This window comes from Sus scrofa, chromosome 3, assembly GCF_054392235.1.
Source record: "Sus scrofa isolate SSC_HxYL_T2T_F1_AM1 chromosome 3, Sscrofa_HxYL_maternal_Yorkshire_Landrace_v2.0, whole genome shotgun sequence".
Taxonomy (NCBI): domain Eukaryota; kingdom Metazoa; phylum Chordata; class Mammalia; order Artiodactyla; family Suidae; genus Sus; species Sus scrofa.
The window spans coordinates 11,344,145-11,368,924 of NC_139385.1; the positions used below are offsets into that span (position 1 = coordinate 11,344,145).

The 24,780-nt window shown below is 55.4% G+C and overlaps 1 protein-coding gene and 1 long non-coding RNA gene across 5 annotated transcripts in view; one reads left to right on the forward strand and one right to left on the reverse strand.

Annotated features, from left to right (window-relative positions):
• CLIP2 (CAP-Gly domain containing linker protein 2) overlaps nucleotides 1–24,780 on the forward strand; it is an 89,348-nt gene that overhangs the window by 20,662 nt on the left and 43,906 nt on the right. For 3 of the 4 annotated variants that reach the window (XM_085016840.1, XM_021086342.2, XM_021086340.2), the window contains exons 2-3: nucleotides 3,688–3,881; nucleotides 20,848–21,398. In XM_085016840.1, coding sequence (XP_084872966.1) covers nucleotides 3,755–3,881; nucleotides 20,848–21,398 — 678 coding nt within the window. In that variant the 5' untranslated portion in view covers nucleotides 3,688–3,754. Of the gene's footprint in view, nucleotides 1–3,687; nucleotides 3,882–10,682; nucleotides 10,893–20,847; nucleotides 21,399–24,780 lie in introns of those variants that run through there. The other variant, XM_085016842.1, reaches the window with a different exon arrangement.
• On the reverse strand, nucleotides 1,076–6,102 carry LOC146404393 (uncharacterized). Its single transcript, XR_014840267.1, has 2 exons — nucleotides 1,308–6,102; nucleotides 1,076–1,147 (listed from the first exon to the last, which is right to left on the reverse strand). It is a non-coding gene; the product is annotated as an uncharacterized LOC146404393 (long non-coding RNA).

The following is a 24,780-nucleotide window of genomic DNA, read 5'->3' on the forward strand; positions in this document are numbered from 1 at the left end:
CAATGCTTGAGCAAGGCCGGGGATTGAACCCGCAACCTCATGGTTATTCATTGGGTTTGTTAACCACTGAGCCACAGCAAGGACTCCAGGAAGTTTATTTTTTAAAGATTTTTTTAAAGCTGAGGTTTAATTTCGATATCATACCATTAAATTTGCCCACCTTAAGTGTACAGTTTCATGACTTTTTATTTTTATTGTCTTTTTAGGACCACACCCTTAGCATATGGAAGTTCCCAGCCTGGGGGTTGAATCAGAGCGACAGCTGCTGACCTACGCCACAGCCACAGCAACGCCAGTTCCTTAACCTACTGAGAGAGGCCAGGGATCAAACCTGAGTTCTCATGGATACTAGTCAGGTTCATTACCACTGAGCCACAATGGAAACTCCTCGATGACTTTTAATATCAGCATATACCTGTGCAACCATCACCACGATCCAGGTTTAGAACATTTCTACCATCCAGAAAGTTCTCTCATGCCTGTTTGAAGTCAGTTCCTGCTCTCAACTCTTGGCAACTGCTGATCTGCTTTCTGTGCCTATATTTTTGAAATTTCATATAAATGGAATCAAACAGTATACAGTCTTTTGTGTTTGGTTTCTTTCACTTAGCATAGTGTTTTTTTGAGGTTCATGCATATTGTTGCCTATATCAGTGTTTTTTGTTTTTTGGTTTTTTTTTTTTTTTGGTCTCTTTGCTATTTCTAGGGCTGTTCCCGTGGCATATGGAGGTTCCCAGGCTAGGGGTTGAATCGGAGCTGTAGCCGCCTGCCTATGCCAGAGCCACAGCAACGCGGGATCCAAGCTGCATCTGCAACCTACACCACAGCTCACGGCAATGCCGAATCCTTAACCCACTGAGCAAAGCCAGGGATGGAACCTGCCACCTCATGGGAGCCACGATGGGAACTCCTATATCAATGGTTCTTTATGGCTGCTAAGGAGGCTAGTCAACCCTCCATATCTGCAGCTTGTGCATCTGCAGATCCGGAGGACTGACTGTAGTGTATCATTTTTTTTTTTTTTTTGTCTTTTGTCTTTTTGTTGTTGTTGTTGTTGTTGTTGTTGTTGTTGTTGTTGCTATTTCTTGGGCCGCTCCCGCGGCATATGGAGGTTCCCAGGCTAGGGGTCCAATCGGAGCTGTAGCCACTGGCCTATACCAGAGCCACAGCAACGCAGGATCCGAGCCGCGTCTGCAACCTACACCACAGCTCACGGCAACGCCGGATCATTAACCCACTGAGCAAGGGGCAGGGACTGAACCCGCAACCTCATGGTTCCTAGTCGGATTCATTAACCACTGCGCCACGACGGGAACTCCCCGGGTATATGTCTTTATTTCTCTTGGGTGGTTGGGTCATATGGTAGGTATATACTTAGCTTTTTAAGAAACTGTCAAACTCTTTTCCCAAGTGGTTGCCCCGTTGTTCATTTCCACCAGCAATCTGTGTGTTCCGGTCTCTCCACATCCTTGTCAGCACTTGGTTTTGTCACTTTTTCTGATTTTAGCCACTCCCGTTGATGGGAAGTGGTATCACATTGTGGTTTTCATCCCCAGTGCCCTCCTGCCAGATGACGCTGGTCCTCTCGTCATGTGCTTATTGCTATTTGCATGTCTTCATTGGTGAAATGGGTATCCAGATCTTTTGTTCATTTTTTAAAATTAGGTCTTATTAGTAAGTTGTAAGAGTCCTTTATGTGTTGGCAAGTATATGACTTTTATTAGATGTATGATTTGCAGCTTGACCCAAGCCCGATAGCAAGTGACTCCCTGAAACCTAGGGTTCCTAGGGTATCAGGGAGTTGATCAGGGGATTAGAATGCTAGATTGGGCGGGCTCTGGGGGCCAGGTCAAGGCTGGCAGGCATGTCTCATACTCCCATCAGCTCACCTGGGCGTGTAGGTGCCACTACTCTGTGCCTTGCAGGAGCTCGTTTTCCTTGGCTCTTGTGCTTAGCTGCCCTGTGTGAGGAGCTGATCCTTTCTGTGGCTGTGCCAGGATGGACATTAGTGTTGCTGTCTCATCTTGCCGACCTGACAGCCAGGTGGGGGACACTTCTCATATTCCTGCTGTGAACATTGTGGGTTGGCTTCTGTATGAGTCAGAGCTTCATTGGTTGCAAGTAACAGTGTCCCTTAAAGAGATTTAGACAAAAAGAACAGTGCCCGTGTGTGTGTGTATGTGTGTAAGGATTTATTGGCTAATGTAAACGAAGGGCTCAAGTGACCAGCTTCAGGTTCAGCTGGATCCAGGCCCTCCAAATCCAGGGACTCAGCTCTGCTTTCTCTGGTTGGCGTCGTCCCCTGGCAGGCTCGCCCGTGTGGTAACTGGGATGGGCCTGCAGCTCCTGGCTTCCTGCCCACACCCAGGCAGCCCCAGAGCAAGAGGAGCACTTCTTCCTAAAGGTTTCAGCCAGAGTCTAGGCCCCGGTGCTCCCTGGGTCACACCATCCTCCTTCAGCTAACCACAGGGCTCTGGCCAGGCCTGGGTCACATGTCCACTCCAGGTGTGGGGGTTATGGGTCAGCTCATGTAAATCATTTGGCTCAAGAGTCGAAAGGAGTGTTCTTTAAAAAGGACTAACATTCTGTGGCCAAGGGTAGAATAAGGATATGGCTGGACAGGCAGAGTGTGGCATCTACTGCATCAGATTTGAATGCCCAGCAGGCATTGATTTCTCCAAGGTCCCAAGGGGGTGGCACTTTCTCCCAGAGTCTTCCATCTGTCCGTGGTGCTCTGCCTCCCTGCTCCCCACTGGACAGTGGGCTTCCCAAGGCAGAGGAAGCATCGTGCCTGGGCTCTCGGGCAGGACACAGCCTGGCCTCCGGTGAGCCCTCCCTGGGCATCTAGTGCCAGAGAGGGTGTGCCCATAGGACTATGGGGAGGGGCAGGGCGAGGTGGGCCTGTCCTGCCTGCCTCTCCCTGTCCTGCAGCCAGTCCCATCTTGCTGTCACCTGGGGTTCTGAGCTGATCACCATGGAGACCAGGGGGCTTCCCTTTTCAGGAGTCCCCTTTGTCACACGCCAGTGTCCCAGATGCCACATGCATCGTACCCTTCTCTGCTTAGTCATGAAAACAGGGAGCTGTGATGGTGGAAGGGCAGACAGAGGGCATGGCAAGTCCACCCCAGTGGGGATCGAGGCAGGTGTAAGCTTGCCACACCTGGGAGGAGGTGGTGGGTGCCGGAAGGTGAGTCCAAGGGCTGGAGTGTGGCCTGGGACGTGAGGTGGAAGAGTGAGCTGCTGATTAAATTAGGCGCTGCTCTGTCCAGCCTGCATCAAGAGGGCGTGAGCTGTCAGCTGGTCCTGGAGGGTCTGGGGTCCACTGGAAAGTGACCCAGTGGCTCACCGGTCTATGTCAGAATCTGCTGCCTGTGTTCTGTTGATGAGAGCCACGTGTGCCCGCTGTGGGGCTGCGGGGTTGCGGGATTAGCACAGGCAGTGCCGCAGAAGCCCTACTGGGTTTGCTGCTGATTCTTACCTCCTGGGCCCAGGATGTGGGAGGAAGAGTGTGCCCTACCCAGAGTCCGGCTTTCCGGGACACGGGTCCTGGCAGTGCCACCACCACGCTGAGCCCACACCGGTGGCCACTGCTTTGTACCTCGGTTTCCCCACCTAGAAGATGGTCTTGGCCTCACAGGGTCTGGGGTGCTCTCCTCCTGTGCGACCACTCCTGTTCTGTGCCCGCAGGTGAGTGACAATGGCAGAAAGCACGTGACCTGCACGGACCCTTCTCTGCCCACCAAGTGGCCCCACCATGCAGAAGCCCAGCGGCCTGAAGCCCCCCGGCCGTGGGGGGAAGCACTCAAGCCCCATGGGCCGGACGTCCACTGGCTCCACCTCGGCCTCTGCCGCCGCCACCACGGCCACCGGCTCCAAGGAAGGTGCGCAGGGCGAGGGGTGAAGGGGCGGGGGTCATGCTTCTTCTGGAAGAACTGAGGGCACTTGGGCTGCTCTGTGGCCAGCCTAGAGGCCAGCGTTTCCCAGAAGTTCTTCTCGATGTCTGACCACATCCCTTTGGAAGTTAACGTGCGCCGGGCACTGGTGCGAGCTCGATGTGCGTGGTTCCTTTTCATGCTCCTCCAGCTCCGGGAGGCGGGTACCACTGTTGGCTCTGCTTAGGGATGAGGAAATGGAGGCCCGGGAAGGCATGGCACCTTGCCCGCGTCACTCCGCCGGGAAAACACAGCCTGATTCAAACTCCAGCCTCTGCCAGCCTCCCTCCCCCACTCATTCCCTTTCAGAGCCCGAGGTTGTCCCCACCTTCCTGTCAGCTTTCTTGTCTGCCACCCAGACCCACGTCTTTGACCTCACATGTGTCACCTCTGGTCCGCCTGCTGGTGGGTGGAGGGTGCCCGCGGGGCAGGAATGAGACCAGGCGCTCTGGCTGGAGGCTCCAGCCCTGAAAGCGGATGTGTTGAGAACAGCTGTCGGGGATTGGCTTTTTCTGGTGTAATATTTGGGAGGTTTGATGCAGGAGTAACATTGCTGATACTCTTCCCTAGAGGTAACTATTACTATTTCGGTTTATATCCTTTCACTGTATTTCTTATCTATTTGTAGTCGTGCCGCATATACAGATTGAAATTCTCCTTTTTTCCTTTTAATATGATCAAGTGGATTTTTTCATGTCATTTGTCTTCTATGGCTGCGCCCGCGGCGTATAGAAATTCCCAGGCCAGGGACTGAGTCTGAGCCACAGCTGCAACCTACACTGCAAACGCAGGTGCAGCCACGCTGGATCCTTGGAGCCGCTGCACTGGGCCCGGGGCTCGAACCCGTACCTCTGCAGTAACCTGAGCTGCTGTATTGGGTTCTTAACCCACGGCACCACTGTGGGAACTCCTTTTCATGTGATTAAAAACCTCACATGTCCTTTATTTTTAATGACTATAAAATATTCTGTTCATTCAACAAATAGAAATTAAGGGCCTGCACTGTTGACACGGTCCTCACTGCCGGAGCTCTCATTCTGAGCAGAATTGGATGGTGGTCTTGGCCCTCGGGGGACTACCAGTGTGGTGGGGGCTGCTGAGTGTTGTGAGATCCTTTGACTGGGGCCTCTCCCAGTCTGGGAGGCCAGCAAAACCTTCCCTGAGGAGGGGACGTGTGAACTGAGGTCTGAGGGTGACAGTTTACTAGAGGAGGAGGGAAGGGTATTCCAGGCAGAGGGAACAGCATGTGCAAAGGCTCAGTGGCAGAGGGAGATTGGTGAGCAGAAGGAAGTGGGGGGACGTGCGTGCCGCTGGAACATGGCCAGTGAGAGATGTGCTGGTGAGATGGGGTGAGCGGGGTGGGGACAGTGTGGGGTTGTACAGGTCGTTTCACTTCTGTCCCAGTAACACTGGCATGTGACTGGAAAGATTTCAGTGAAAAGGAGTATGATCGAAGGAACTGGAAAATTTTTCTTCCTCCTTCTCTGCAGTTGAATATCGCCACTGTTTCTTATTTTTCACTTGGGTAAATAATGCTGCGATGAACCTCTTTGGTGCAAATCTCTGCTTTGATGAACCTTCTGCCAGCAGGGTGAGGCAGGGTCCATCTCATCTGATTGGCACAGAAGTTTGGAGAGACAAAAGTAGCCACAGGCCACTCTGGGCAGCAGTCCGGGCCGTGGGTGGGGCCAAGGGAAGTTTTGGCCAAAGGCTCGAGCCGTTGGCAGAACCAGGTCCCTGGCAAAGCCAGACAACTGGCATGAAAAGGTGGGGGAGATGAGTCATGTGGCCCCAGGACAGCCCTGCCCAGTGCAGGCCCAGACTCGCCTTCTAGGGTGGCAGGTTCGCCTTTCCTTATGGGAGGCATTGCTGAGCCTGATCAGAACCCAGGCCAGAGACGGAGTTCCCGTCGTGGCTCAGCAGTAATGAACCCAGTTAGTATCCATGAGGACGTGGGTTCGATCCCTGGCCTCCCTCAGTGGGTTAAGGATCCGGCATTGCCATGAGCTGTGGTGTACATTGCAGATGAAGCTTGGATCTGGCATTGCCGTGGCTATGGTGTAGGCTGGCAGCTGTAGCTCCAATTGGACGCCTAGCCTGGGAACTTTCACATGCCATGGGTGTGGCCCTAAAAATTAAAAAAAAAAAAAGAAGAAAGGAAAGAAAGAAGCGGATGGAGGATGTTGGCAGAGTATGTCTGGGTGTTGCTGGCATCCCTCAAACCACCGGGTGGAGACTGGGTTGTAGGGTTCAGAGCAGGGCTGGCGAGGCCGGTGAGGAGGCCTGTGGTCGCCCAGGCAAGGATGTGTGCCCTCCCTGCCAGGGCTGTGGAAGGGCAGGGGCTTCCCACCACGAGTGGGCTGCAAGGAAGGCTTCCTGGAGGCAGTGTGGGTGAGCGCAGCCTTGAGCGTGACAGGAAGATAAGTGTGGAGATGAGGAGGCCCTGTGGGACCTGGAGGACAAGCCTGGGCAGAGGTGCCGCAGTGGGCTGAGCCTGGTCTGGTGCTGGCAGGAGCTGTGTAGCCTACTGGCTGGCGCAGGGCTGCAGCCTGGCCCGACCCTGGCTCTGACCCCCCTCTCTGCTGGAGAGAGCCCTGTAGCACCATCTGGATTCTTTCCTCTGATCAAGAGGGGCCTGAGCTCTGGCTGGATCCAGTTCTAACACTCCTCCTAACCCTGCCCCTGCTGTGTGACCATCACTCACCCTCTCTGAGCCACACATGGGATAATAACATTTCTCTGATGGAATCAAGCGAGTTAATAAATGTGAAGTGCCTGCAGGTACAAGACTCATTAGAGAGTAATTTCTTTTCCTGTCATCCGTCCACAGTCTCACTGCAGAAAAATAGTGTGTTAAAAGAAGAAACTCCCAGAGTTCCCTGGTGGCTCCATGGGTTAAGGACCTGGCATTGGCTGTGGCTCAGGTCACTGCTATGATGTGGGTTTGATCCGCTGGCCTGAGAACTTCCACATATTGCTGTTGCAGCAAAAAAAAAAAAAAAAAAAAAAAAAAGAGAGAGAGAGAGAAGAAGAAGAACTCCTCTTACCCTCCCTTTAGCCTAATCGCAGCCACCGCTGTGATATATTTCCTCCTGGTTTTTTCCCTTTCGTTCGTGTTGTTCCAAGCAGCTGAATTATGGGTTGTATCCAGATTGGGGTCTTACCGCTTCACATTGTGTTGCGTCCTCTGGGGAGTGCCCCTGTGCCAGGGCAGTGTCGTTTGGCCATCATTTTGAATGGCTACATCACGGTCCCTCCCAGGAAGGGGGTGGGCCACGCTGTGGGGCCTGCCGGTTGCCTCCTGGTCACCCTGTATGGTGGTCTGGGAGCTGCGGAGGGTGGGGGCTGGGTGGTCTGACTGTCCGGGCCGCCAGCCGTGCAGGGCTTGTTCCAGAGGGAGGTGGTGCCACTGCACGGATGCCCGACAGATCCCAGAGCCATGCCCACGGCCCTTCGGCCACACAAGGCTGCAGCTGTGCTTGGCGCCGCCCTCCTTCCTGCTCTGGCACCTGCTGCCTTCGCAGGTCAGAGGGAGATAGACCTCCGGGCTCTGGGAGGGAACAGAGAGCCGGGGGCAGCTGGCCCAGCCGCAGACCCCTGTGAGACAGGGAGGGAGATTGCTGCTGCCCAGAGCTGTGTTTGTTCCTCTGCTCCAGGCCTGTAACAAGAGTCTCAGCAGAGGAAGGATGTGTGGAAGCAGCAGGGGGGAGGGTGGCCTCCTCTCCCTCCTTTTGGCCGACACCCACCCATGGAACTGGCTGTCTGCTCCCTGAGGGGCCAGAGGAGCCCACCCCCATGGGAGGCGGGTGGGGACTGGGCGCCAAGAGAGGGTCTGGCAGGGGCTGGAGCCTGGCGGTGGTTGGAGGGGGCAGTAATAAGCTTGAGTCTGCTCTGGGAATCGGGACAGTGGCTGCCTCCCAAAGCATGAGCTCAGTCTCCGGGTAGAGGGTCTGCCAAGGGCCAGGCCTGGACTGATGCCCACCCACCCCCTCCCCGCCCCCACTGGGCCTGTGTTAGTGCCCAGAACAGTGACACACAGGGAGCAGCACAGCTGGGGGCCGTGGGATATCTCATACCAGGAGGTGGCCTCGAGGTGGCCAGAACAGGTACACAGGAAAGCCGTCTGGGATCCACCAGTGGGCAAGGGCCTGAGAGGGGCCACAGGGTCAAGGGCAGCCCAGCCAGATGGGCTGGAGCCCCCCACCCCCCAGGGGGCTGCTTCAGATCAGGCTTAGGTGGTCAGGGAGGGTCTTGCTCAGCTGGTGACACGGGTGTGACGATCTGAGTGACAAGTAGGGGCCCACCGAGCTGAGGTCAGAGGGAGGGCATCGGGCAGAGGCCGTGGTGGCTGCAAAGGTCCAAAGTTTGAAACCTCTGTGGCTAGAGCGCCCCTCGAGGGCCGGTGAGTGCTGTGACTGGGCTGGGGGGGCACGGGCTGGGGGCTGGAAGGGGGTTGGAGGTCTATGCCCCGGGATGCCTGGGGGTTGGGAATCTCTTCCTGGGCCTGAGGAAGAAGAGAGGGAGTTCAGGCCCCCAGACTGGCTGGCCAGGACTGCTGCTGGGGTGCGGGCCGCCCTCTGGGTCAGGAGCAGCCTGCAGGGTTGGGCAGGTCCAGTGCTGCCGGGCAGTTGTGGCGGAGAGGGGCCCGCAGGCTGGGCACAGGAGCCCTTAGCCCTCTCCTTGGGTGTGCTTCTGAGCCTTGGGTCGGGGCAGGCCAGGCCAGGCCGTGGCTGTCCTTCTTGGGACAAGAAGAGCTGGCCACAGTGGCCTGAGGAGGGCTCAGGGGCTACTGAGAGAAGGGACAGACCACACGCCATTGTCAAGGTCCCTTCGTCCTTGCCCCCCACTGGGACAGGTGTGTCCTTAGAGGGCCTCTCCCCTCTGCTGTCCCTCACACTGTGGTCCAGTCCGAGACGTCCCATCTAGGGGGGACGATGTTTGACACTTGCTGTGTCACAAGTCAGCTCTTCTACAGGTGTCTTACCACATTTCTTTCTCACTAATAACCAACCCAGGGAGAGGAGCTCCCACTGTAGTGCAGCAGGATGGGCAGCATCTTGGGAGCGCTGAGACGCAGGTTTGATCCCCGGCCCGGCACAGTGGTTTAAGAATCCAGCATTGCCATAGCTGCAGCTGAGTTCATGCATGACTGTGGCTTGGATCTGATCCCTGGCCTGGGAGCTCCATATGCTGTGGGGGCAGCCAAAAACCAAAAAACAAACCAGAAAACCTGGTGAGATAACTACTTTTCTATCCATTTTATTTATTTATTTATTTTTAATTTTTTTAAAATTTTTTGTCTTTTTGCCTTTTCTGGGGCCGCTTCCGCGGCATATGGAGGTTCCCAGGCTAGGGATCCAATTGGAGCTGCAGGCACCGGCCTATGCCAGAGCCACAGCAACGCGGGATCTAAGCCACGTTTGCAACCTACACCACAGCTCACGGCAACGCCGGATCCTTAACCCACTGAGCAAGGCCAGGGATCGAACCCACAACCTCATGGTTCTTAGTCGGATTCGTTAACCACTGCGCCACAATGGGAACTCCAATTTATTTTTAATTTAAAAAGTATTAGGAGTTCCCATTGTGGCTCAGCAGGTTAAGAACCCATCTAGTATGCATGAGGATGCAGGTTCGATCCCTGGCCTCACTCAGTGGGTTAGGGATCTAGTGTTTCTGCAGGCTGTGCTGTAGGACGCAGATGCAGCTCAGATCTGGTGTTGCTGTACCAGTGGTGTAGGCTGGCAGCTGCAGCTCCAATTCAGCCCCTAGCCTGGGAACTTCCATATGCTGCAGATATACCCTCCCCCCAAAAAAAGGCAAAAACACACACAAAAAATTTCATGGCTGTGCCAGCAGCATGCAAAAGTTCCCAGGCCAGGGATGGAACCCACACCATAGCAGTGACAACCTTGGATCCTTAACCCACTGAGTCACCAGGGAATTCCTATCCATTTTAAAGATGACAAAATTGAGGCTTGGGGTCTCTCAGCTGAGTTGCCCAGAGTTACAGGGCCAGAGTGTGGCAGGGCTGGAGTTGAGACTCATGCTGGCTCAGTCTACAGCTGGCTCAGGCTGCTGGTACCTCCTGGCCTCCAGCAGCCTGGGTGAGGTGGCTTGGGTCCCAAGTCCAGTCCCACACTCTCTTTAGACCCTGGACAGGAGAGCAGGGTGGGAGGAGCGGTCTGTTCTCATGAGGAAGGTCACAACTATCCCCTAATGTGCCTGGGCTTTTCCATGGGCCGGGTACCTAAGACACAGGAGGTCAAGGACAAGGGTACGCGGGAGTCCCTTTCAGACAGGAGCGGGCCACTTGGGACAGGTTCCACCTCCTGTAAAGGGCCCACACGAGGTCCCAGATCCTTTCAGTCTGGCTTATTGAGCTGGGCCCAGATGCCCCCACAACCCATGGGTGCTCTGGACATAAGAGCCAGCCCGACGTGCCTGGGATGGGGCCCACAGAGCTTTTCAGCTGCCCTCTGGTTCTGGACACTGACTCCTCTCCATTCCACCCCCTGATGTTCCCATCTTTCACTTTGGTCCCCATGCTCCCTGAGAGGGCAGGTGGCACGATCCCCATTTTAAGTCACTTGTCCCAGATGTTGTGCAAACCTGGAAAGAGCCAGAACCAGCGCCAGCCCTTGCGCCTGCAGCGCCAGCCCTGGCCCCAGGCAGCCCTCACTCCCTTCAAGGTCAGCTCTCCGGCTCTCCTCCCCTAACCACATCCTAAACTTTTTAATGGCATCAGGATGGGGAAGCCGAGCTGAGCTTTTCTGAGGTTGGGCTGTGCGGATGGGCGGGGGGCAGGGCAGCCTCCTAATGCTCCTGACGTCGCCTAGCATCGATTGGGGATTGGGGGGAGCCGGGGCCCGCCTGCCAGCGCCTGCCTGCCGTGGCTGGCGTGGCCGGCGTGGCCGGAGCAGGGCTTCTCCATGGGGAGCTGGCTCTGTTCTTTCCAGGGTAAGCCTCCCGTGTCTTTTTCTCCCCAGGGCCCCAGCTGAGTCTGCTGGGTGGGGGCTCTGTCCCCTTTTCAGGAGTAGGGGGAAGAGAAGGGGGCTTCTGAGTTCTCTTTGGCTCAGGAAGGACGCCGAGCAGGCCTTGGGGCTGGGGCCCACCCCCAGCAGGCTGGTTCAGGGTCCTTCCCTGGGGGGGCGGGGGCTGGTGGTGGTGGATGGCTGGAGACAGCATAGCAGGGGGGATGCTGGGGCTATGGTGGCCACTGGGGGCGGTGGGGCTGCCTTAGGCAGGATGGGCTGGGAAGGGTCTCCCCGGAGACCCTATGGGCAGGGTGCAGTTCAGGGACCGACTGCAGGGTGGATGGGGCTGGGGGCTCGTGGCGGAAAGCTGGATTCCTGGAGGAATGCTCTAGAGACCCTGTCCCTTCCTTTAATGACCTCTGCATTGAGCACCTGCTGGGACAGCAGGGGTCTTAGAGCAGAAAGCTGCTCTGGGGCTTGTGGGGCACTTGTGTATGTTGTTTTGGGGCCACCAGGAGGGGAGGTCTGGGTTGTGGCCAGGCTGCATTTCAGTCCTGTTCCAGGGTTCTGAGGGTGAAAAGGGGATCCCTGTGGACCCCGCCTCCCAGGGCTTGTGTTCTGGGTACCCTGGCAGCCTGGGAGGTAGGCTGTGCAGAAAGAGGAAGAGTGGAGCTCCATGGAGGGGCAGTGCCAGGGAAGGGTGATGGAGCCGGTCTGATGGGCAGGCAGGGTCTCCTTAGGTGACAGAGGAAAATGCTGTACTTTAGGTCAGGATGACTCTGTACTGCCTGCAACACCCCTAGTTTTTGCCTGTGGTCTTGGCATGATCCTATATTAGTAGCACCTCCTTTTTCTCCACAGTGTTTGGTTTTGGATAGTGAATCATGTAGTCATCTTATTTATAGTCCTTCCTAAGTTGTCCTACTGCTCATTTGCACATTAAAGGTTCTGACAAGTCCTGCGGCAACGTAACCTTAACTTTGCTTAAGCGTCTGTTTCTGACTTTTGTTTGAATTTGGAGGTTAAGATTTTGTGTTCATGATACCTATTAACACCCTGCGGAACCATGTCTTTAGAACATTTAAAGAACTGCCTGCCTCTTCAAGGAACCAAGGGCCGACTTCATCCTGCTCCTGGTTTCACATCCTTTATCACTGTGGGTCCCTGCAAGGCTCTTCTTGTGTTTTTTAATCTTTTTTATTTTAATTTATTTGTTTTATATTTTTTATTTTTTGCTTTTTAGGGCCACACCCAGGGCTTATGGAGGGTCCCAGGCTAGGGGTCTAATCAGAACTACACCACAGCCATAGCAATGTGGGATCCGAACCGCATCTGCAACCTACCCTACAGCTCATGGCAACACCAGATCCTTAACCCACGGACGGAGGCCAGGGATCGAACCTATATCTTCATGGTTACTAGTTGGATTTGTTTCCATTGCGCCGCCACGGGAACTCCCTTTCTTTGTTTTTTTAATTGATTCCTTTTTATCCTGTTCCCTATCCCCATTCTGCTCCCCCGCCCCCGTGCGTTGGAGATACCCTTGAACCCTTTCTCACCAAGCATCACATGATAAACGCGTTCCCATTTTATCTACAAGGATTATTTTTAAAGATTACTTAATAATCTGGAAGATTTGACTGTAATTTATATAACTGCCCCCTATTTGGGGGGCACCTAGACCCACGTTTTGTTTGTTTCATGAACGACAGGACAGTGGGTCAGTTTTTTTCTTTCACAATCATTTCCTTGGGAAACGGGCCAAAGATGGTGATCCCATTTTTTCAGTTTTCTTTTAGAAATATTGTAGTCTGTTTTTATAATGTGTTATTCATTTTGTTATACACGTAACACGGGCTCCTCGTACAAGCCAAGGATTAGCCTAAAAAGGGATCCCCATGTAGAGAGTTAAAATGACTCCGGGAGAGTGGTGACGTGGTTGGGTCTGCCTTCGGGGGCTCAGTCTGAGTGCTCTGGAGGAGGGCCTGCAGCAGGGCCCTGGACACGGAGCCTGGGAGACCCTTCTGGAAGCCCCTTTGTTGGGCAGTATGTGGAATCTCAAGGGCCTGATCTCCGGAGGGGTCTCCGAGACCCTGGAGGGAGGTGTGGAGTTAGGGCATTTCTTCTGTGAAATTGCTGGATCTTGATGAATCACTGGATTCGGGGGTGGGGGGTGGGCAATGAGGGACCCAGGCCCGAGTAACTGGGTGAGGGGGCGGCACTCTGGAGATGGGAAGGGTGGAGGAGGAGCTCTTAAAGGTGCGGTCACTTTTTTTTTTTTTTTTTTTTTTTTTTTTTAATGGCTGCACGCATGGCATGTGGCAGTTCCCTGGCCAGGGATTGAATCTGAGCTGCAGCTGCAGCAATGCTGATCCTTTAACCCACTGTTCCGGGCTGGGGATTGAACCTGTGCCTCTGCAGCAACCTGAGCTGCTACGGTGGGATTCTTAACCCTCTGTGCCTCAGCGGGAACTCCCAAGGTGGGCTCGCTTGGATTCAGAAAGTTTGTGTGAAATCCTGGGGGACATCCAGGGGGAGGCAGCTGCTGGAAGAGCAGGCCCGGCGGCCAAGGAAGACATCTGGACTGGGGAGAATAATCGGGGCCCAAACTCATCCTACATCTTCCTGTGTTGTTTGGATCTTTTACAAGGAGAATTAATGAATGGCTTTTTAAAAAGCAGAGCTACAGCAGCCTATAAGCAGTGTTCTGGAGAGGGCTTTATGATTGCAGGGGGGTGCAGAGTAGATGAGGGTTCCCAGGTAGTGACCAGAGAAGAGGGACATTTTTCCTGCCTTGCTGGCCCCCCTCCCTGCCTGCTCCCTGTGGTCGGAGACGGTCAGGGGCTTGGTCACTTCCTGTCTTCTCCTCCTGTCTCTCACTCACGGGGTCTGTAGAAAATGCATAAGGACCTCAGATAGGCCACTGTCCCCGTGTGGGCCGGGATAGGGCCGGGGGTGTGTGGGCGCTGGTTTCCAAGACCAGTTGCGAAATTGTCAGGAATTTTGCAGGCCAGATATTAAACACAGCCATTACTTAAACAATCAGACTGTGTCCACTTACAATTAAGGACAGTCTATTAAAAACATAGGTAATAGGAGTTCCTGTCGTGGCGCAGTGGTTAACGAATCCGACTAGGAACCATGAGGTTGCGGATTCAGTCCCTGCCCTTGCTCAGTGGGTTGACAATCCGGCGTTGCCGTGAGCTGTGGTGTAGGTTGCAGACACGGCTCAGATCCCGCGTTGCTGTGGCTCTGTCGTAGGCTAGTGGCTACAGCTCCGATTCGACCCCTAGCCTGGGAAACTCCATATGCCACGGGTGTGGCCCCAGAAATAGCAAAAAGACCAAAAAAAAAAATAATAATAAAATAAGATAAAATAAAATAAAAACATAGGTAATAAATATTCAAAACTCATGACTTCTAGTAGCCCTCCTAGTGGTGTTAATACCACTAATACTTCTGCTCTTTTACTACTGGTAAAATACTGCCATTTGCTACCAGTAAGATTTTATAGCATCTGTGTCTTTGAGGTGATTTACTCTGTGGCGGAACTACTATATATAATCTCTTCCCGACTCTTTGTTCAGGGACGTCATGCTGCTAGCCTGAGATGGACCGTGGTGGGAGAATTTACACTATGGAAATTGGCAAAGGCTATGAAATCAGGATCATTATTACTGATATTATTTTCTCTGGGAGAGCTAGTTGTTGAGTCTTTCCCAGAGCACCATGGCTGGACTATAGGCAGAGAGAGGAGTGGCCACTTCAGAGGACCACCAAGGCGGGCCAGGGTGAAGGAGACAGAGAGGCCCCGGTCCCGTCACAGGAGTGGGGAGCTTTGAGAGGAGGGTGGACAGCAGGGCTGGGCACCGCAAGGCCAGGAAGGGCCCCACTGCAGGGCAGCGAGGAGGCCCTGGCATCCTTGCAGGAGCAGTTTCCACATCAGGGAGGGGTGGGGAGATGAGGGTCAGAGAGGCCTGGGAAGCAGAGTAGTCTAAGTCAAGATACAGAACCATGGAGTTCCCATCGTAGCTCAGTGGTTAACGAATCCGACTAGGAGCCATGAGATTGCAGGTTCGATCCCTGGCCTCGCTCAGTGGGTTAAGGATCCAGCGTTGCCGTGAGCTGTGGTGTAGGTTGCAGAAGCGGCTTGGATCGAATCTGGCGTGGCTATGGCTGTGGCATAGGCTGGCAGCTACAGCTCTGATTAGACCCCTAGCCTGGGACCCTCCATATGCCATGGGTGTGGCCCTAAAAAGACAAAAAAAAAGAAAAAAAAAAAAGAAGAAGAAAAAAGGAAAAGATACAGAACCACTTCCAAGACGCTGCTGATGGAAAAATACCCACTGCAAGAAGAGCAGTGGACCGAGTAATATCCAAATACGGCCTGGCTTGTGTTTTTGACTTGTAAGTAACACACACACACACACACACACACACACACACACATATGTGTGTTGCATAAAGCCTGGAAAACACACGCTGAGATGTTATCTATGATGAGGTTTATATGATGCAGTTATAGGCGCTTAATTTTTTTTTTTTTTTGAGAAATCAGTTACTACGTTTTACATTTTTTTTTCTGCAGTGGATAAGAGTGATGTGTGTAATAAACATTTAAATATAGAGAGAAATGGATGGATGGAACTAGACACTCTCAAACAAAGTGAAGTAAGTCAAAGAGAAAGACAAATGCCATATGTTATCACTTATGTCTGGAATCTAATATACGGCACAAATGAACCTTTCGAAAAGAAACTCATGGACTTTGAGAACAGACTTGTGGTTGCCGAGGGGAAGGGGGAGGGAGTGGGATGGACTGGGAATTTGGGGCTAATAGATGCAAACTATTGCATTTGGAGTGGATAAGCAATGAGATCCTGCTGTATAGCACAGGGAACTGTATCCAGTCACTTGCGATGGAGCATGATGGAGGATCATGTGAAAAAAAAGTCTGTATAGGAGTTCCTGTTGTGGCTCAGTGGTTAATGAATCTGACTAAGAACCATGAGGTTGCGGGTTCGATCCCTGGCCTCGCTCAGTGGGTTAAGGATCTGGCATTGCAGTGAGCTGTGGTGTAGGTCGCAGATGAGGCTTGAATCTGGCATTGCTGTGGCTCTGGCGTAGGCCATCGGCTACAGCTCTCATTAGACCCCTAGCCTGGGAACCTCCATGTGCTGCAGGAGCAGCTAAAGAAAAGGCAAAAAGTAAAAAAAAAAAAATAAAAAAATTTTTTTTTCTTTTTACGACCGCACCCGTGGCATATGGAAATTCCCAGGTTAGGGGTTGAGTCAGAGCTGCAGCTGCCTACCTACGCCACAGTCGCTGTGACGCCAGATGCGAGCCACGTCTGCAACCTATGCAGCAGCTTGTGGCAAACGCTGGATCCTTAACCCTCTGTGTGAGACCAGGGATCGAACCTGCATCCTCATGGATACTAGTCAGGTTCTTAACCCACTGAGCCACAACGGGAACTCCCAAGGGTGGATTTTTGGAGGAAGCAATCAGGGAAAGCTTTTCTGAGGAGGCAATGGATCGAGCTATGTGACTCTTGGGGCAGAGGTTCTGGGAGGTGCTTCCACCTCCATTCACAATGAGCCCCCTCCCCAGCCCTGGATCCCCATATTCCTTGGTCCTTCCTGCCAGGCAGGAGACCAGGCCCTTGTCGCTTTGGTCCTGTTGTCCCCCCGACCCCTTGCTGGGCCTGCATTTCACATGGGTGCTCAGTGACTGTGGGCCCTGGTGGCTGAGACTCGGCAGGTATGACATATCCCTGTCCTGGATTCCCTGGGCAGGGCGGGACCTAGGTCCTTGCGGAAGCAGGAGAGGATGTGTTCTAGTCTGGACACCCCACCCCCAGCAGCCCCGCACCCCCTTGGGCCAGGCCACCAGCTGCTCCCTCTCCACACCACATCCTTTAGCTCTTCCATCAAAGTTCTACTTTGAAGTGGAAACCAGCAGTCAGTTCCCTTGTGCCTGGTGTCTGCGGAAGGATCAGCTGCTGGCCTGAGGCTTAACCCTGTCGCTGCCCTTTGGTTTCTTGGGGCCACCGCTGGCCTGTGAGAATGAGGCGGGGGGTGGGGGGGTGGGGGGGGTGGGGAGCTTTCAGAGCCTGCCCTGGAGGTTCAGCCGTCAGCCAGATCTCCTAGCTCTGAGGACACGTCAGCTCCTCTGTCGGCGTCAGGACCCTAGCAGTTTCTGACCCAGCCCTTTGTGGTCCCGTGGGGAAACTGAGGCCCAGGTATGGGGAGGGGCCTGGCCAGGCGCAGCCAGTGCATTACTAATGGAGGGTAGGGGGCTCTGTTGCGGTTGCTGCCCCTTCCCAAGCTTAGGCGCTGAAAGCTTCCCAGGGTGAGTCGGGGAATCTGATGACAGTTTGTGCCTGTGAGGCTGGGGCACCAAAGAGGAAAAATGAAGTGGAACACCCCAGCGTGGCTGCCAGGCTCGTGACCTGGATTTTAGCAGCTGTTGAAACAACTGGTCCCTGGGCCTGTGACCCCTGGAAGGGACGGGGTGGGGAGAAAGGAGATTACCTGAGGGTCTGCCTGGGCCGAGACAGCTGGAAGGACAGCTGGGTGGCGGCTTCTTGCCAAGAATAGCCATGCCGGGTCCCCTTCGACCTGGGACCCTTATCTGGGATCTAAGCAAAGAGGACACGTAGGGACAAGCTCTTCCCTGCGCCACGGCCGCTCGGCAAGCAGCCGTCGCAGAGCCCCTTGGCCCAGGGAAATGTTCTGGAAACAGAGATGGGATGGGCCCTGATGCCCGCTGGGCACCTGCCGGGCCTGCCCTACAAGGGAGCCGTCAGGAGGGAGGCTCGAAGCCAGACCAGCAGGGCCCGACTCCTGCCCGGGTAACTTTGTTCACGTTTTCTAATCTGCAGGATGAGGTGATCATGTAGCAAGAGTACCAGCCCATGGAGGGCACGCAGTCAGCACTTGAGGAAGGGCAGCTGCTGTTTTAACGATAATAACCTTGATCCCTTGTTAGCAGGACCCAGGGCTACTTGGCAGCGTTATGAGGGACTGATGGCTGGAGTGCCATCTAAGTGGTGGCTTCCTCTTGCTGTGGCTGCTTTTTGGAGCAGCTTTTTTTTTTTTTTTTTTTTTTTTTTTTTTCTTTTTAGGACCATACCCACAGCATGTGGAAGTTCCCAGGCTAGGGGTTGAATTGGAGCTACAGCTAGCGGTCTATGCCACAGCAATGTAGGATCCAAGCTGAGTCTGTGACCTACACCACAGCTCACGACAACACCTCCACTGAGTGGAGCCAGGTATCGAACCCACATTCTTATGGATACTCGTCTGGTTTGTTACCAACAGTGAGCTGCCATGGGAGCTCCCAAGCAGTTTCTTTTTTAAAGGAAGGGGTCTGCCTGATCTTCTGGGGTTCCTAGTCCCCTACTAGAGTGACTCTAGAAGTAGCTTCTTGTAACAAGATTCTCCTCATTGAGAACCGGGAACTAGGAGCTTGGCTTAAGCGCAGGGAGCAGCAGGACAAGGTCTGCAGGAGCCAACATCACACGTGGTGTTTTATGCCAACCGCATGGGCCTCAGCCTCTCCCTCATTTTACTAGGGGGCAGTTACTTCCCAAGATCACCAGAACCTGCCTGGAAGGCCTTCTACCCCCCGGGCCTTTTGTGGTTTAAAACTTTGTCTACTCCCTTAGTTCAAGTATCAGTCATTCTCATCACAGTGAGAACAATCAGCGCTGGTTGTTTGCTTGTATGACTCAAGCGCTGTCCCTGGCGCTGTGTGTCTGTCATTGCATGGTGGCCCCACGACAGGGGGCAGGTGGGGCTCCAGGGCCTGCCCCCCAGCCGCTGTGGGATATTTAGGGTCCTGTGTGGGCTTCTTCTCTAAGCAAGAAATGGAAGGGGACGTCCGTCTGCAAGGAGGACAAGACCAGATTGTTCCCGGCTTGTAGGGACCTGCGGGGTTTGGCCAGGGTCTGGGAAACCGGTCCAGGCGGGGGAGTCCAATATTGGGGTGGTTGGGAGTACCCCACTGTGCTGCAACAGGATTGGCAGCCTCTTGGGAGCCCTGGGACATGGGTTTGATCCCCGGCCTGGCACAGTGGGTTAAGGATCTGGCATTGCCACAGCTGTGGCTTAGGTTGAAATGGTGGCTTAGATCTGAACTCTGGCTGGGAGCTCCATATACCATGGGGTGGCCATAAAAGAAAATATATATTAAAAAACAAAAAAGATTGGGGTGGTTGGAGTTAGTTCGGGGCTTGGCATAGCAGGTTGGTTGGATGAGTGAAAGCGCGCTGCACCAAGAGCCAGAGGTCTTTGGCTGGAGCTTGGCTCAGCTGCCTCCTTCCTGGGGGCCTGGGTCAAGCGCCTGATAGAAGGCTCAGTTTCCTCATCTGAGAACGGATAACAGAATCACTCCGCAGGATTAACTGCGAGGGTCCAGTGAGCTACCATATGGCCCTCTCTTAGCTCAGAGCATTAATTAATGGGCGTGATCACTGTGGTCATTAATCCAGCAAAGCTCCCAAGAGCCCGGGTCACAGCAGAGAGGGAGCCCCCTGCCCCTCACTTAGCACTGCCTCCTGGCTGCCCAGGCTCTGGGTGGCCAGTGCCCCAGAGGAAGAACCCACCTCCTTGGCTTTGCACGGGAGCCTGGCCTTGGAGTCCTGTGGCTTCCCCATCCCCCAGAAGCTCTGTCCTTCCAGCCCTGAGACAGCATCCAGCCAGGCCTGGCACCCTGGGCTCCTTGGCCATGGGTGAAAGGAGGATGCTGGTGGGAGCCGTTGCCCCTGTGGCCCCTCTACTGGCTGTGAATGGGAAGGCCCAGAAACACAGGGAGCTCTGATAGGTCATGGCTGTGTCTGCTTGCCTGCTGTCCTGACCTGTGCTTGGCGAGCCCATCAGCCTCTGGAGCAGAGGAGGAAAAGGATGACTCCTTACCTGTGTAATTCCTGGTCTGGCCGGGAGTGTGGGGTGTGGGCAGCCTCCAGACCTTGAGGTACAAGTCCGCAGGCTTTCTGAGCACCATTTGCACGGGAGGCCCTGTGGGGGGCCCAGGAACCAGACACACACGAAACACATCATGCTCGTGATGTAACCACGAGCTTTGCCCTTTCGTGAGTAACCACGAGCAGACTGACCTCGTCCCTTCCTTTTCTGAGTCTAAAGCACATTAGAGCCTGGGGCTGAGAGGCAGGCTCCTGCCAAGGGTTCGAATACCCATTTCTGCTGTGTGGCCTTGGGCAAGGCCCTTGCCTCTCTGAGCCTCAGGGTAATTCTTTCTACAAGGAGGGGCTGGACCAGGGGACCCAGTTCAGGCCAGAGAGCCTGGAGTTCAGTCCCAGGAATGAAGTTCCGTGTTCCCTTCTGCCCCCCTGCCCTCCTCACCCTCACTTTTCCTGGCCTGTGCAGCCTGGGGAGCAGGGAGGAGCGGGTACGAGGGTGTTCCGGCTCCTTCCTTGTCCCAGGATGTCTGTGTCCAGCTGTTAAGGGATAGTTAGGAGGCTTTCGTGGGGTCCAGAGCTGTCTAGGGAAGAGGGTAGGGGACACAGAGGCTCCTCACCAGATCTGAGTCCCACAGGGGCCATGGGCGGCCTCAGGTTAACAGCTGAGGGCCTGAGCCCACCCGGGGCGGGGGAGTAGCAGCTTGTAACCCTCAGTCATGGGTTTGTTCTGCCCTCGATTTTGAGTGACCCTGAGCCTTGCATCTGAGGAGGCCCTGCCCTGAGCTTTTCATCCCTAGAACTTTGCAGAGGGGTTGGCAGAATAGGGAGAGACCCAAGGATGCTCAGGGCCCGCCCAAGCGGAATGAGACCTCCCTCCCGCAGCCCGGCGCCCAGCCACGCCTGCCCGTTTCCCCATCCGTCCGCCTGCCGGCACCTTCCCGCGGGACTGCGCTCCTGGGGCCCCCGAGGGTCCTGCGCCGCCGCGCCCTGACCGCCGCCCTCTCCTCCTCCACAGGCTCCCCGCTGCACAAGCAGGCCCCGGGGCCCCCGGCCGCCGCCGCCCCCGCCCCCGAGAAGCCCAGCGCCAAGGCGGCCGAGGTGGGCGACGAGTTCCTGGGGGACTTCGTGGTGGGCGAGCGCGTGTGGGTGAACGGCGTGAAGCCGGGCGTGGTGCAGTACCTGGGCGAGACGCAGTTCGCGCCGGGCCAGTGGGCGGGCGTGGTGCTGGACGAGCCGGTGGGCAAGAACGACGGCGCCGTGGGCGGCGTGCGCTACTTCGAGTGCCCGGCGCTGCAGGGCATCTTCACGCGGCCCTCCAAGCTGACCCGGCAGCCGGCCGCCGAGGGCTCGGGCAGCGACGCCCACTCGGTCGAGTCGCTGACCGCACAGAACCTGTCCCTGCACTCGGGCACAGCCACGCCGCCGCTGACCAGCCGCGTCATCCCGCTGCGGGAGAGCGTCCTCAACAGCTCGGTCAAGACCGGCAACGAGTCGGGCTCCAACCTCTCGGACAGCGGCTCCGTGAAGCGGGGCGACAAGGACCTGCGCCTGGGAGATCGCGTGCTGGTGAGTTCCCCCCCCCGGGGGGGGGGGTAGGGCAGGAAGGGGGATCCGCGGGTTCGGGGAGGTCATTCCCGCAGAATGACCAGGGAGACAGGTAAAGTGGGCCCTGAAGTCTGTGGCTGTGTGACCCTGGCAAGTGTCTTCACTTTTCTGGTCCTCATTCTTCCCATCTATTAAATGGGAACTTTAATAGTGCCTCGGTTGTAGGTTGAAGCCTGTGAATACATGTAATGCTTTTAGATGATGCCTGATAGTAAGTGCCCTGTAAATGTTAGCTGTCATTGATACCCATTGATCCAGCCCACCAATGTGAATGTGCCAGGCCTGTACTGGAAAAGGCTGGGGACCCAGGCACTCAAGACCTCTGTCCCCGGGTCGGCTAGTTCAGACATCTAGTTGCTGTAAACCAGAGTGGCTGGGCAAGCTGGCTTGCAGTCTTGCCCAGACATCTTTGGGGATGCCTGGGATCTGAGGGCACCTGCTGGCCGTGGCCACTGCAGGGAAATCAGGCCCAGGTTTGTGCCCTTCCTGCTACTTCACAGCTGCGCGATTCTGGGTGAGTCACGTAACTGGGCCGTATCCCCCTTCATTCATCTGTCCATTCAGCAGAACAGGCATAGGTAGTTCCTGCGTGATGATTTTGTTGGGAGGATTGAGAAGCTGTGGATGCGGGGGTGCTTCGTCATCGCCCAGGGCTCTGACCGTGTCGTGTCACATGGGTGCCCTGGGAGGAGGTCTGTGATCCCTTCAGGGTGGGAAGTGGAAGCCCTGGGGGTTACTGACCAGCCCTCATTGGTCCTCAGGTTGGGGGAGGAGGGGGTTTTAACCCCAGTGTGATTCTGCCTAGAATTCCCCTTGCACCTGCTCCCCCCTCAGGGAGTGGGAACAGAATGTACTGGGGAGGGGACACTCAGACTGGCATGAGGTAGACACAGCTCTAGAAGTCTCCATCAGACCCCAGTCTCTTATCAGGGCTCCATGTCCTCTGTCTGGAGACACCCATCACCCTCTTTGGTCCTTGGCACCTTCTAGGCCCTCAGAGCTGGTGGGGCACTTGGCTGCCTAGCTGGCCTGAGACATAGCTGCTGTGTGTGTCCCCAAGGTGTGGTTCTGAAGGTCCATTCCAGGAGGTGGGTCTGTGCATGGGTTTTAGAGTTGTTTCTCCAGAGGCAGTGGGGCTGGTGCAGCAGACTCCGGAGCCAGCCAGCAGTTTGGGATTTAGGTCATGGAAGAGAAGAGACATTGCAGGGGATTATGGAGCAGCAGGAACTGAGACTGAATGTGTAGAGAGGCAGGTTGAGAACCGGTGACAGAGAAGAGGGGTGGGAAGGCAGCCCTACCTGAGGGCCGTCGACCAGTGAGAGCCGATCCAGACTCACAGACAGGCCTGCTGGGGCGGAGACCACGGGCCCTAATCACTCATTGTGAAGATGAGAATCGTGAGAGTCAGAGAGGGTGAGCACTTCCCCAGGACCACACAGCATGTCATGGGCAAGACCGGGACTGGGGCTCTGGGCTCCTCCCTGCCAGCCCCAGAATGACCCCTGTATCCCTCACCCGGAGCGAGCCCAGCAGTCTGAGTGGGTCTTGGTCAGCTACAGTTGGCAGCATGGGACAGAGGAGGCTATCTCAGGAAGGAAGCGGCCTGGCTGGTTGCTTGTGGCTTCAAGGAGTGCTCCAGGGCTGAAGTCCCCAGGAGCAGATCTCAGCACGGGGTGGTGGGAGAGCTCTGACCCCCGCAGACATCAGATGGCCAGTAAGTTGCCATGCAAGCTCGGGTTCTTTGGAAGTAGTCGCCAAGGTGGGGTTTGGGGTACAGGTGTTCCTTAGGCCTTTTACCATCTGCAAAGGGTTGGCAGAGACAAAAGGTAGATGGCTATGCAGGCTGGGCAGAGCCTCAGCCACTGTGGGGCAGCTCTGGAGTGAGATTGCCCATCACAGCGTCCTGTGCTGAGCCAAGTGTCAGGGCCTTTCTGCCCCAGCCTCACTCAGTCACTGAGTCTGGCGGCCCCATCTCAGGTGTGAGGCTCCCCACCCCCTTGTCCCCCTTGAAGCAGCATCTGAGTGGAGCATCTCCTTTTTTTTTTTTTTCTTTTTAGGACCACACCCTCGGCACATGGAGGTTCCCAGACTAAGGATCGAATGGGAGCCATAGCTGCCGGCCTACACCACAGCTACAGCAACATGGAGTCTGAGCTGCATTTGCAACCTACACCACAGCTCACAACAACACTGGATCCTTAGCCCACTGAGCGAGGCCAGGGATCGAACCTGCATCCTCATGAGCCACAATGGGAACTCCTGGAACATCTCTGAGTAAGTGAAGTCACTGCCCCTTTATGTCCCTTCCTGTACTGGCCACAGAAGCATCCCACAGAGAGTGGACCAAGAGACCCTTTCCAGGGACTGGCACCTCTCCCAGCACATCTCAAAGCTACGGTGCCAGCCCGGCCTTGCCCATAACCCTGAGCATAGCAGCCCGAGAGGCAGCCTGAGCAGTCCGGCCCCTCCCCAGTGGGCAGGTAGATTCTCCGCAGGGCTTTGTCCTTGACAGGTGACCTGGGAGGTGTGGGACCAGCCTCCTGAGAGAGTGGGTTCTGAGAGGTAAGGAGGGAGGTTTGCTCTGACAGTCCCTCCGACCCCAGGCCCCCGTCCACTTCCCCTCCCTCTGCTGAGAACAGACACCCAGCAGGGCCATCCTAGGTGTAGGGGCTGCAAGGTGGGCTCCAGGGTTGTGCAGCCTGGGCGTGAGTTCAGCCCTCCCCTCAAGCGGTGTCCTGGCGCAGGGGGTTGATACTCCCATTTTGGAGGATTCATTTCTTTCTTTCTTTCTTTTCTTTTTCCCCCCTCTTTTTGCCGCCCCGGGGGCGGCATATGGAGTTCCCAGGCCAGGGATCAGATCTGAGCTATAGTTGCCCCCTAAGCTGCACCTGCAGCAACACCGGATCCTTAACCCATTGTGCTGGGCTGGGGAGCGAGCCCTGGGTCCGGAGATGCCCCCCTCACATTGCATCCGTGGGAACTCCCCTTGGGAGGATTTATAAACATGGATGAGGACGACTCCGGGCGGGCATGGTGGGCCCTTGGGAAAAGCTGGTTTTCTCCCTTGCTCTGGCCTCATTTCTTCGCCCCAGTGTCTTCGCAGCCGAGGGCCAAGTGCTATGATGCTTCTTGGTGCGAGGCCTGTTCTAGTGAGGTCAGAGGTTTGTGGGGACCAACCTGGGGGCTGCCCTGGGGGCTGTGGTGCTGGGGCTCAGGGCAGGCATCTGTTAGGAATGGGGAGGGGTGACCAGGAGGGGACCCAGCCCACCCAGCACAGGGGGCAGCTGGGCCTCAGTCTTTAGGCTCTGCTGATCGGGCAGAGCCAGAAGGCCAGGCCCAGGAG